Raw genomic sequence first — 14,202 nt, forward strand, 5'->3', positions numbered from 1 at the left:
ACATGAGGACTTTGAATCAGCTGGTGGCAGCAGTATTAACACCCCACATGGCCATGAAGTTCCCTGGTGAAGGCGAGGTATCATCACCATCAAAGTCCAGCCCAAGGTGGCCAGAGCATGCTACGTCCAAAGTCTGAGCGTAGCCCTTAACTCGATAACCAAACCGAGCAAGGGGGAACAAGTCTAGACCTATCCTCTCCGGAGGAAAAAGGGAAAGTGGACGAATAGGATGAAGGAAAGGCTCCAAGGGTATTCCATGTAAAGGCACCCGAGGACCTAGACCCCTTTCACGAGGAAAAGGCCACCAAGAGGAGAGTAACTCGGCGGTACAACTCTCATGTTAAAGCTTGGGAACTCTGAAAAGGAGACCTCGTGGAACATAACCCACTTAAATTACAATTGAAAATCAAGAACTTGTACTCTTTTTCCTTAGCTCAAGTGTTTTTCCTTAAGGGGGATTTTACCAAGTAAGGTTTTAACGAGGTAAGCTCAACAAAATAAAGTCTTTTTTTTTCTTGGTATAACTTCATCAAGTTCAATCAAAAACTAAAAACATTCAACCAAGAGCACAACAACTCGTTCAACCAAGAGTGAAGCAAAATAATACAAGTTCAATCAAAAACTAAAAACGCTCAACCAAGAGTACAACAACTCGTTCAACCAAGAGCGAAGCAAAATATTACAAGTTCAATAAATAAAAAAAACTAAAAACGCTCAACCAATAACACAAAAAACAACAACACGCTCAACCAAGAGCAAAGCAAAATAATGCAAGTTCAATCAAGAACGAAGCATGTTCAACCATGAGCATAGCTAAAAACCAAATCCAAACGGGTCCAAGCTGAACTCGTTCATCCTTCAAATTGATCCACTTGTACATCTTCTCGGATTTCGAGTTGTGGGGACTTATGTACATACCCCCAATTACGATCAGGTACATTCAGACCAATAACCGCTCATTTAATATAATATTTAAGACACATAAATCAGACAATAACTGTTTGTTTAATATTATATGTAAGACACGTAAAGCAAAACAAAATGTGGTTATAAGTTACTAGCGGTTATAGGTTATTGTTATAAATCCATTTATATTGCATGATGATCATTCAATGCTTTTCTTAATGGTCAACAAGACCTATAAATAGGTGATGACTCTCTCAGTAAGGGGACATTAAACTCTATTCTATACTTTTACTCTTAGCTCTTTGTTAAGAATGCATCATCATCTTTGTGCTTCTACTAACTCAAGCATTGAAGAGTCTTTTGCAGGTGGACATCCCTCTTTCATCGGAGACCAACTAAAAGCTCGTTCCCCGAGGAACACGCAGTCCTCACTGAGGTACCCTCCGAGTTCATTTTTGGTAGGAACAATCACAAGTAATGAAAATAAGGATAAGTCCAAAATCAAGCACAGTGAACATACATAGTTATAAACAAATCACAATTCATATATAATTCTCAATCTATGTAACTATTTACTAAATTTAATTAATTTATTGATTTCCAGAAAAACCTACATTTTTAAGTAAAATTTTATATTAAAGTTTATTCATTCTATTTATTTGTGGCTAAGAATCTTCCACATACTCCCCTTAGTTTGAGAGATCTTCCACACAATATTTCTCAAATCATATTCACACACAACTTGAGATCTTCTCATGGAGAAATTATGAAATCTCTTTGATTATAAAATTTCATACTTAAAATATTTTAGCTCACAACATAGTAATGATATATATTAATAATTAACACTGATGGGGTTGTTAGGAGTTATCCAGGTCTTGCTACTTGTGGAGGTATTTTCCGTGGAAGTATGGAGGAGTTTATTGGAGCTTTCTTTGCGTTTCTTGACGTTCAGATGACTTTGATTGCTGAATTTTATGGAGTCATATATGTTTTGGAGGAAACTCAAAAGTTGAGACTTACTAATGTCTAGCTGGAATGTAACTATGCCTTGGTTTGTGTTGCGTTTACTGCTAGGACAAATGTTCCTTGGATGTTTCATAATCGATGGAATACTTGTCTTAATTACTGTGGAAAAATCAGGTTTAGAATTACTCATATTTTTCATGAAGAGAATGCATGTGCTGATAAGTTGACTAATTTAGGATTTATTCATAGAGAATCATTTCATTGGTATAATAAGCTTCCATCTAGTCTGTTCTTAAAATTCTTTATTAATAGGTATAGTCTAGCTATGTATCGTTTTTGTTAACATATGAGTTTTGGTCTAGTCTCCCCATATTTTTGTATTTTTTTTAATAATACTTTTTTCATGTCATGACAAATGATTGTTGTTACTTGAGGTGTCAGTGTAGCTTATATGTCAAGTAGCATAGTGATGCCTAATATAAATTTTTTTTTATAAAAAAAGTAATTATTTATATTAACAATGATAATAGTGGTATATGTTAATAACGACAATAATAATATATATTAACAATCATAGTATATATATATATATGTAATTTAAAGTGACAAATAACTTAGTATCAAATAATATTTGTATTCTTTATTTAAAAAAAATAAAGTATATAATTAATATATTAACTTTGTATATTCATACAGATAAAAAATGACCGTTAGAATAGTTGTGTAATCTTCAATAGTAGAATTCTTTAAAATTTTCTTAAAAAAGAATATATGTAATTAAAGTTGAGTGAACTAAGATGAAAGAATGTATTCATTAAATTTTCTATTAGCCTTGTTACTATCCTTGCATAGATTTTGTGGGAACCTATACGAAATATGAAATTATGTGAAATAATTTATTCATATATGTTTTCTAGAACAATTTATGAAAACTTTTAAAATCTATAATAACCCCATTTTAGACCTCTCCTATTATTTGAAATTATTTCAAAAAAAAAAATTGAGCTTCTACGTCAGTGTCACGAATTAGTATATTATGTCTCTTTTTACATAAATTATTAAGTGATATTGAAATTTCATAATCTTTTTACATTTGTAACATCTACATTATACTTTAACATATATAAAACATTCAAAATAATTAATATAGTGTATAAACACAATACAAAAACCAAAAATTTTATTAAAATGATTGTCTAATCGAATTTTATAAGTTTTTTTTTCTATACTTAGAATATTCCCTTTATTAATAAACAACTCATTTAAACACTCATCTACTATGGGGGTTGTTTACTTATATATGTTGTTAACTTTTACACATGTTTTTTCATATTTACTTTTATATCTATAATAATTCAGTTTTTAATTTCAATACATTACTCAACATTTTACATTATAAATAAAATCGAAATTATATCAATTTTATCATTATCTTATATTCGTTTTATTCACAATCTATTTTAAAAAAAATTATTTAAATTATTTTATATAACTATTTCACATTTATGGATTCCATTATCTAATTTAGTCTCTTAATGAATTAAAGTGAATCCAATAATTTAGTCCTCGTTTGTAACGAAGTATTCAGTATAAAAGGTATACATGTTTGAATTAGAAGGAGAATTTGTATTTATATTTATCTATTACATAAATAAATATATGTATATATAAATAATTTTTTTTATGACAGATTTATAAGAAATGTGTCAAATCTGACAAGACAAACCCACAATATTATTTTGAGCAATTTAATGATTAAATAAGTCTATTAAATAATTTAGTTGATATATTTTATGAAATTCATTGGAAAACCTCATTTACTTATTCCAGAGGGCTGATATAACAAAAAAATTAATGATTTAAAACACGTAAAAAATCACAAATTAATGTTACATCTAATTAGGTATTTTTTTTTCGAGCTTTATTTTAATGACTTACAAATGATGCGTTGAAAATAAGAGTGTTAAATGCATTAAAATTAAATAAATCCACTATATATTAAATAATTAATAAATTATTCTTCTCATTCTTAGAATAATATTAAAACTTTACCAGAAAAAAAAAGTTGGACAAACAAAAGATAGATAAGTTAAAGCAAACTAAAAAGACATACTATTGAATGAAAACAAGAGAAAGGACACACATGAATCAAAATTATTATTATTATTTCATATATATTAAGATAAATTTAATTATTTATTTACTTTCTATAAAATTTAAAATTATCTATTTTAATTTGAAGCAGTGTTTAATTAATTAAAAACATAGAATATTTAACTGAAATTGTGAAAAAGTAAAAATAGTGTTGGCAGACAAAGTTACGTATCTTTCTGGTTTTGTTCAGAGCCCGAGAAGGAAAGGTGAAGAAAGGAAAAAAACGTGCAACCTCAGTGAAACTGACAACCCACACGAGTGGTTCTTGAATTGCATGCACACACACTCACTCGTGTTTCTTTAATGGTTTTTTTTTTTTCCTTAAAACGATGAGAGAAACTGAAAACAGTGGACCCACTAATCTCATTTCCACATAAGAGAGAAGAAGAAAACAGACTCAACTTTCAACAATGGAAAAAAGAGAAGGAAAAAGAAATATATCATTCAACTCTTCTTTAAAACCTTATCCTTTTTATTCTGCTTTCTGTGTCTTCATTCTAAACACCATTTGTCTCATCTATGTCTTCTGTGATTCATCAATGCTCAGAATCACCATGAATCTCTTCTTTGCACTTTGATTTTTTTGTGTTCTTCTTGAGTTTCTTTTCTCACCCTTATGACCCTTGTTTAATGTTGTTTTTGTTGCCTCAGCATTGTTAAAGTAAGCCTCTTTCTGCTTTTGTGCATCTTTAGTTTCAATGAGTACCTCACTACACTTCAGGAATAGTGGTTGTGGGTTCAGTGCTGAAATGAATGTTTTTTCTTCACCTCCTGTTCCTGTTCTTGCTCTCCAGTGTTCAAACACTTTGGGGTTCATGGGTGGAGGCACAGAAGCTGAAAGTTCTGACATGCCCTTTCAGAAATCGAACTTCTCAGTGATCAAACACCAGGAGGAGTTGGAGGAGGAGGAGGAGGAAGAAGAATCTTTTGGGGTTGAGAACAAGAGCTTGTCTCTGAAACCTGGTGAAGAGCTTGAAGCTAATAGTTCTTCTGCCACAGGGAAAATTAGAGAAACTAAGCTTTGTGCTAGAGGACATTGGAGGCCAGTTGAAGATGACAAACTTAAAGAGCTTGTTGCACAATTTGGTCCTCAAAATTGGAACTCAATAGCAGAACATCTTCCAGGAAGATCAGGTAAATGACATTGTTTTTAGTGAAACCAGATATGTTTTTTTTAGTAGAGTTTTATTGTATGGAAAAGATTGTTTAAAAATCTTGATTTGAGAATAAGATTCTTTGTACTCTTTTTTTCAGTGTTGATTTTTGAGAAATGTTTCCTCAAGGTTGTTTGTTTTTTGACTTTGAATGGTATTGCAGGGAAAAGTTGTAGATTGAGGTGGTTTAACCAGCTAGATCCAAGAATAAACAGAAAGGCTTTCAGTGAGGAAGAAGAGGAGAGACTCTTGAATGCTCACAAAGTGTATGGTAACAAATGGGCCATGATTTCTAGACTCTTCCCAGGTAGGACAGATAATGCAGTGAAGAACCATTGGCATGTGATCATGGCTAGGAGGCAAAGGGAGAAGTCATGTGTCTACAAAAGGAGAAAGCCCACATTTCAGATCCTGCCACCAAAGGATTTGGACTTGACCTTGCCAATGAATGGAAGCAGTGAATCAACCATTTCCAGCACCATCATTGATGAATCTGCCTCAACAGGAACTAACCTCTCCTTCACTCCCTCTTCAGCCAAACCAACTCCTCTGCCTTTTCACAACCCCTGTCCTGTTCAGAATCTCCAAGCCTTTGGTGCTCTAATGGGTATGATTTGTTCTTCAAAGTAAAGATCACAAACCATTGAAGATTTTAACTTTTAAATCACAACAATTTATATCACAAAATGAGATTATCTAAATTGTATGACTTTAATTAAAGGGTCATTCATATTAAATATTAGGACCATTGTATAAGTCTCCTATGAATTTAAGTGCTGTCATTTTCTTCTTCACTGTTACATGTTTAATATTTGTTTCTCTTGGTGCAGGTTTATCTGGAGAAAGCGGAAGACTAGCCAGGGAAGTGGGGTTTGGTATGTATTTTGGTGCTTGGAAGGGTTCATTTGAGGCTGGACACAACATGGGAAGGCTAATTGGTGTGGATCACTGCTATTATTCAGAGTCAAACTCATCAGAAGTTTCAGTATGTGAGTCAGTTGCCACCAACAGCACTACCAATCTCTCAATTTCTAGAGAAAATGAAAACATGGGTCATAACAAGGCTAACATGATATTCATTGACTTTCTTGGAGTAGGAGCTGCATAAAGAAAATATTCTGATAGATGGAACTAATAATCTTCACTCATGATACCAAAGAGTTGAAGTGAAAAAGTGGGGTTAGGTAAGAAATAGTGGGTAGTGAAAAAGATGATTGTGATGATGCAGAGAAATGGGTCTGTTATAGTAGGTCCTTTCTTCACTCTATGTGTACATTTAGTTCAATAAATGGCTAAAATGTGAAATGAGCAATAGGAAAAAGTATGAAAAAACAAAACTATGAGAAAAGAGAGTTTTGATTTAAGAGTGTATGATCTAGGGTAGTTATGATTATGAGTATTAAAAGTATAATTATTATCAATGTCTTGAATTTGGACTGATAAGTGGAGAGTAGCATGACTTCATTTTTCTGTTGAACATTGTCTGTTTTGCTATTTGGGCAAAGCCTAAGTGATTTTTAAATGAATCAATCAGCCAACTATTTTGAATGATTTGTTTGTTTGTTTAGAGACAACATGTGTGACTTTGATTTGATACTTTTCCTTTACTATTTGATGTTTGACCATGTTTTAGTTGTTGTTCCTGCAATCAATGGTGTTGTTGCTTCTTATAGTGTCTGGTGGATCAATTAAATCAATGAATTAACAGATGATATTCAGTGCACTACTTTGAACTAATAATATTGTTTTAATTAATTTAATTTAACTTTAGTATAATTATAATTTGTAATTAAAATTGGACACATCTAAAGATTAATATTTTTCACTTTTTAAAATATTTTATCCAGTGAATAACGGAATAAACCATATAAGGGAATTTTTTAAATTTTAAATATCAATAAATTTGTTTAAAAGATAAAAATAAAATACTTAATCATAAACAGTTTTATTTTATTTAAAATATAGAATTTTTTAATATTTTTTTTATTTCTTAAACTTATTTGATAAAGTGGTACATGGTTATAAATATCAACAAACTCAACTTTTAATATCTTTATCTTTATCAACAAACTCAACTCAACTAATAAAATTATTTCATTCTTTATTTTTACATAAAAATAAAAATTATTTAGCATTGTCTTTAAATAAGACTATTTTATTATTTATTAAATTAAAAAATATTATATAATAAAACAAATAACTGTATAATTTTTATATAACAATAATTATGTAGTCTTCAATTTAATTCTTCCTTATATTTTATTGATATATTTATAATTATATTTTGAAAATTGTATTACTTTAATAAAAGTAGATATACATATGTTGCTGATGTATTTTATTGTACTATTCGATAAAAAAAATGTCTTATACATTATGTATTATACACTATGTATTAAGTTGTATTTATTGTTTTCAATTTTCTGTATTGATATCATTTTCTTGTGTACTCAAACGTACTTACGATTACCTTCTACATGCGAATTAGAGAGATATGATCTCGATATTATACCAGTAAATCCAATGCATATTATGTGCACCAAATTTAGTTTTTTTTATATTTCAATCTGCAACACATTGTCTAAGTTATCTATTTAGCAAGAATTTGATGTTATTTTAAATCGTTTTAAAGAAAGTGACATTGTTGGTACACTGACAATCAAAAGTAAGTTATGTTAAATTACATACTCAGATATGACATGAAAAACACTAATTGAAGACATCTATAGAAGTCAAGTCAAACAGGAGTGTCGTCTAAACAAACGCGGTGACAATTTTGTAAATAATGTGCACTAGTGGATAAAGTTAAAAGAAAGGGATCCTAAAAAAGTACAACAAATAGGTTTGCTAGATCTACAATGTGTGAGCCCTCTTATTTTGAGCATGTTCATGTCATTCATTTTATGCATGATAATTCAAGCAAGGAAAAGGAAAAAATTATAGTCCCCATGAATATTAAAATAACTCCAATAACAGTTTAATCCCAATACTTATCATTGCATAATGTAATTGATGCGAATGTTGATTATCATTGCATTTATTGATCTATAGCTTTATTATTGGGACTAGAGGAAGTTTCATGGTTGATTGTCATAACTAAAAAGGTCATTACTAGTGGATGGGATGTCAATGGTAAGTTATATGACACACGTTACACACTTTTTTTAAGCTTTTACACTATAATGATAATTCTCTAACAAACATTGATGTATTCATAGGATAATGTATACAAATGGATGACTATGCCCTATATGGTTATGTGATTGTCAATAGATATAAAGTCTTCCATAGATGTCAGCCTACATCGAGTCATATGTATTGGATGTGTGTATGGTTCAAATTTTGTTCAGGTATTTTCATATGCGTGTGATATGTTTTACAGTTGTATTTCCAATTTATGTTCAAAAGTGGTGTAGGTGAAATTGTAGGATGGTTGTCCCATACCAACTATAGGTATACATGCTCTTATCTAGAGGCTAAGTTATAGTCTTCATTTTGTGTTAGTCAAAAGTATTTACACTGATGTTAGGAGTTACACGCACATATGTTAGTCTCGCAAACAATTGGGATTCTTGTTGTATATTATTTATATTGTATTTACTTCAATTATTAATAAATTTAATTTTGAAAAAAATAAATACATTCCGGATTATAATCCATAATGCATTTATGGTCGTAGTGCACAATCCAAAATATATTTCCAGATCTGGAAATGCATTCCAATTCAAAATGTTTTTTCTATAAATTTGAAGTAGGGACACTTGTCTCTTCATCATCCTCATAGGGATACACGTCCAAACTATAGGGGTATATAATGTAATTGCATCAAGTCTGAGATGCTTGTGTAATGGACCTTAGTAGTGTTTAAGCTTATAAGTACATGTTCCATAGTATATAAGTTTTTTTAAGACTCTATCCTTTAAAATTGTTCATTTTAAAATTTGAATCATTTTCTTGAAGTGAGATTCTCTCTATTAGAACTTTAGATCCTTAAACTCATCAGTTCCTTTTATTTTTGTAAATCAAGGTAAATTGTCTTGAGGTTAGTTTTTCATATTTTGGTAATAAGAGCCTAGATCCAAGATTTTTCGTGATTAATTTCATATTTTTTCCTAATTCTTTTCCAAAAAAAGTCCACAGTGCAAATTTTTGCGAAAGTGCAATTAGAAATTTGTGTTTTTTTTGTTTTCCATCGCTCAAATTCTGTTTTTGTGGTGTGTTTATGATTGTTGATGGTTACACAAGTTCAGTGCAATTGTTGAAAAATGAAGCGGTTGAAATCAAAATGGTTCAACATTCACTTCGTGATTCCTTTCCAGTGAAACTTGCAATTGGAGAAGTTGATTGAAAAAGTGTCGGTGCAAATTGAAGTGAAGTTGTTGCACGTGAAGATTCAATGACATTGATAATGAGAAAGTGATTTGAGTTCCGTAATCCAATTTGAAGTAGAAGGTGAAACATAAATTTCGATTCTAATCAGAACAGTGTCATTCCAAGGCGAATAATGCAATCGACTTTTGAAACCAGAGAAGTTGATTTCTCACGGTAATTTCTTTGTCCCTCTCCAACAACTTTTTCTGCATTTGTACTTCAACACTATTCAATTCCACTTTACAGATTTAAAACTGTTTCAATTATAAGATGCTTCTCCTGGTTAATTCTCCACATAATGAAATCGTAATTTCCAACTTCTTGAACTACTTGCTTCAATCACATATTTGACGCACCGAATATGCTTGGCAAATGAATCATTGTTTATTATGCACCTTACTAGATTAAAATACATAAAAATTGCATTGTTTAAAAGCATCGCTTACCTTCACCGATTACTGCATTAAAATCAACATCACTGAGCTACGTGCACTCAAGAAAATTGCACCGCTTTCAAATTTGAACAAAACCACGGACTGTGGTGAATGGAAAATAGGAAAGTTATTTTCTTAAACAAAGGCAACAAATGTCATTTCAATTCCCAATTTCTCGATCAATTTGACAAACATGAACAATTGCTCAACAAAAACGCAACTCGTGTAGGATTGGAAAGACCAATTAATATCATAGAATAAAAAAACACAAAAAAAACATGATTCGAGTAGTTGAAAACGAAAAAACACAAATTGCTATTTTTTTTGGAAATTTTTTTAAAAATTGTTATGGAAATTCTAAGACTAACCATGAAAATATGAAATCTAAGTTCTAATTACGAAATGATGGAATACTAACCTTTTGTGCAAGGATGGACAACTTCCATCAAATAATTGACAAAAAAAATGCAAAGGGATTAGACTTGAAGAAACTACAGTCTATCTTGAATGATACCATGATCAAAAGAATGCGATGAGTAGAGAAAGACCTTGCAATTTTGAATTACAGTTTAGGATTTAGAATTAGAAATTCAAATATAAGAATCAAAAGTTTTATTGATGAACTTAGAGAAAAAAAAGATCTCAATTTAAGAAAATAATTCAAATTCTAAGTAAATTTTGAGTACAAGATGCTTAAAAAAATTATCAACACAAAAAAGTTTAAATATTATAGATCTTATATTCATGGGTTCAACCACTACTAAGGTCCATCTAATAAGCCTCTTAAAATTAGAGTCAAGCAAGTGTATGATTACAAGAAAAATAGAAACATAGAAGACCAAATAAAGGCTCAATACAAACAAATAGAGAAAAAAAACAACTACAAGGTCCAATGAAGGTCCAAAATAAAAAATTGCACAAAAATACAAAAAAAATATTATAACTCCAAGCCTTTTTCGCCATCCTTATAAAAGTGTCATCTCTGATGTCATTAGAAGATTTGATACAATTTCATCTTCACAAGATAGCATGCAATAACATGCTTATATTTGTTATCATCAAAATTGTATTTTCCTGGGTCTTCACAAAAGCTAGACTAAACCTTAATAAAGCCTTAACTTGGAAGAAGCATTTTGGGGAAAAAAAAGTGAAAGATACATTGGTTTTGTGAATGGTGACACAAATACTTGTCAACTCTAGCACAACTATCTGCTTAGTATAGTGTGCAATTTTACCATATTTTAATGCAAAAGACTATGTTACCTAGAGAGATAAGAGTGAAGCACATAAGAGAAATTAATATTGCATAAAGGGCATTCAATGCTTCTCAACAATCAAATTCATCAGATGATAGAAAGATGAAGATATTCAAATGACTTCAAAATTGTTCAATGGTTAGAAAAAGAAATGCAACAACTATTGTTACATTCTGAAATAATACTTGTACGAGGTTATCCAGTAATGATTACGAGTTGGAAGAATATTCGTTTGTACTTTGCAGTAGCAGTTTTCCTAATGGAACTTGACTAATTAGTCAAGAACAAGATGTAGACTGCACTATCAGACGAACCAATATAAAAATACTAAGTGATTTTTCCTTCCTCAATCTATTACATGGCATATTACTCCATTTGTGCTAATTAAACAAGGACAACATTTGCGAAAAAGGTTTTGAAAACTTTTTGACACATTTGTTTGTTATCATCTGACCACTCAGTATCGGACGATATTTTTTGAAGTTTCAAAAATATTTTTAAATAAAATTCAACCATCTCTTCTTGTATTTTTCTACTTTCTACACTCTTTGTTGGTTAGTTTATATGAAATAACATACTCTAATACTCATGATTTTGGTGAAGTGATGGAATACTAACCTTGTGTAGGATTATTTTCGACAACTTCTGCCAAATGATTGACAAATGCAAAAGAGATTAGGGATGAAGAAACTTCACTTCATCTTAATTAATGCCACAATCAAGAGAAATTGATGAGTAGAGGAAGATCTTCTACATTGAATTGGAAACTCAAAGATAAGGATTAAAAATTCTAATGATGAACATAAACGGAATGTTTACTTTAAGAAAATGATTCAAATTTCAAATGAGCAAATTTTGAATACAACAAGACCCAATACAAACAAATAGAAGAAAAAAGAAGACTACGAGGTCCAATAAAAAATTACATAAAAATACAAAAATTCTATTATAACTCTAAGCCTACTTCGTGACGATTAAGAAGGTTCAATTCGTGATCCCATCATACCCTTATTCTTGAATAAAATTTGACCTTAAATTTAGCATTTTATTACCCATGAACAAACATACAAACATAAGTTTTAAAAAGAACTCAAATCCAAAGACAAAATTCTATCTAAATTGGAATATTTGAGAGGAGAATATCTTATTATCAAGATGATTGAATAAAGAATCAAATACCAACCTGAAAAACACATCAAACAATTTCAAAATAAATGCTCTATTTATAAGAACACAAAGAGGAAGAACATCCCCATATGCAACATAAGTAAAAAATTGTCTCTACATATCCATACAATTTATTTAAATGAAAAGAAAATAGACATATTATTAAAAACATATTATATTTTTTTTCGGGCTTGTTTATTTTTTATCTTCTTTTCTTCTCCCAATTTTTTAAGTCATTGGTCCTTGATATGTAAGTTTTCCCTAAGAAACAAAACAAAAGGAAACAAGTTAGTATTTTTTTCAATGAAAAGTTAAAATCATGATTTAAATCAGAAGAAGAGTTCTAAGTTTTGTCGTCACCCTTTTAAGAATTCATTTGCAATGCTTTTTTTTTATCTCTCTCAAGTATTTACAGTAATCATTGAGATCTTAATCAATCATTGACCTTGTATTACAATTAGGACATTGATGACTTTCAGGTCCACAACCTTCACATTTGGATAATCTAAGAGTACTTGTATTTCAAAATGAAGGGTGTAACAAATCCAAACTCAACTAATAAGATCAAGAAAATGAAAAATTCAAGACAAAACTAAAATAATTTAAAGACAAACTAAAAAGTCAAGAGAAAGATTAAATCAAATAAACTAAAAATGTAACAAAATTAAGAATATACGAAAGAGAAAGACATTTTAAGAGACAAAAGTAATCTAAATAATGTATTTAGAATCACTTCTAGGAAATTGTAAAACAAAGTAAACAAGAGTTAAACAAAGTTTTAAACTCTAATAAACAAGATTTTCAAACAATTCAACTCACTTTTAAAAAAAAAAAAATCAAGAAAAATAAAAATTCAAAGGGGATAATAAAGTTAGGACGTAGGATATGAAGAAAGATATTTAAAACAAAACAAATTTTATTATTGCGTATCAGTTAAAGAACCATTTTCTGGCAATCAGATTTTAATTATTTAGAAGTATTTCAATTCATCACTGCATGAATATCTCCATGCGCCATCAACAAGTTGCGTGAAAATTGTTTTCAATCAACTGTTGCACCGAAAAACAGTTTTTTTTTACCAAAGAGGGACTTTTTTATTTTTTACCAAAATGAAGTCGGTTTTAAAAATTTATAAATTTGGGCAAGTCATGCAAGTTGGCAAGACTTCTCTCATGTCAACCTGAAGTCGTGTCACACGTCAACCTAACTTGGCACGACTTTGTCTATGTCATATTTTTTTTAAAATATTTTTTTAAATAAATATATATTATAATTATTCAATTAAAATTAAAATTATAAGTTATGTAATATTTGAAATTAATTTGATAAATAAATTTTTCGTTATGAATACGTTGAGTGTTAGATCTTCCTAATTGATGTCAACGCATCATGGGGTTAGTTAAGAAATTTTGTCCCGTGTAAGTAGAACAATAATTTTGGTTTTGAACTGAATTAAATTAGACCTCATAAGCCTTGGAAATATTGGAGACTACACTGGGGCCATAAATGTCATTAGCCATAAATGACAAAACGAGCAAACAACAATTACGTATAGACAAGGTATATAGCTTGAAACTCCCCACAATTTTCTATTTATTTTCCAAATAATTAATTTTCATTTCTCTATTTATTTCCAAATGCAATAATAATTTTTTCATATTTTTTATTAATCTAATAACCAAATTAATATATTACATTAACGTCAAACATATACATGCACGATTATCCAATTTTTTATTACTTAAAACTAACACCCTTAAAAAATTATGTATCAAATTAATTTTAAATATT

At 29.8% G+C, this 14,202-nt stretch overlaps 1 protein-coding gene across 2 annotated transcripts; it reads left to right on the forward strand.

Annotated features, from left to right (window-relative positions):
- Nucleotides 1-4,321: 4,321 nt before the first annotated feature.
- Nucleotides 4,322-6,734, forward strand: LOC137837115 (transcription factor MYB56-like). Of its 2 annotated transcripts, XM_068645979.1 has the most exons (4): nt 4,516-4,690; nt 4,824-5,163; nt 5,347-5,790; nt 6,014-6,734. In XM_068645979.1, the coding sequence occupies exons 2-4, from the start codon at nt 4,845-4,847 to the stop codon at nt 6,289-6,291; spliced, it is 1,041 nt and encodes a 346-aa protein (XP_068502080.1). In that variant the 5' UTR covers nt 4,516-4,690; nt 4,824-4,844; the 3' UTR covers nt 6,292-6,734. The 2 variants fall into 2 exon arrangements, with proteins under 2 accessions (XP_068502079.1, XP_068502080.1); XM_068645978.1 differs by having other exon boundaries at nt 4,322-5,163.
- Nucleotides 6,735-14,202: the final 7,468 nt, after the last annotated feature.

Source organism: Phaseolus vulgaris, chromosome 4 (genome assembly GCF_000499845.2).
Source record: "Phaseolus vulgaris cultivar G19833 chromosome 4, P. vulgaris v2.0, whole genome shotgun sequence".
Lineage (NCBI taxonomy): Eukaryota > Viridiplantae > Streptophyta > Magnoliopsida > Fabales > Fabaceae > Phaseolus > Phaseolus vulgaris.

Bases quoted from the DNA above. Each gene is read 5' to 3' on its own strand.
- LOC137837115 (XM_068645978.1), top strand. From the start codon at position 4,728: ATGAGTACCTCACTACACTTCAGGAATAGTGGTTGTGGGTTCAGTGCT. The intron at 5,164-5,346 runs GTAAATGACATT...ATGGTATTGCAG, and splicing joins ACATCTTCCAGGAAGATCAG to GGAAAAGTTGTAGATTGAGG. The intron at 5,791-6,013 runs GTATGATTTGTT...CTCTTGGTGCAG, and splicing joins AGCCTTTGGTGCTCTAATGG to GTTTATCTGGAGAAAGCGGA.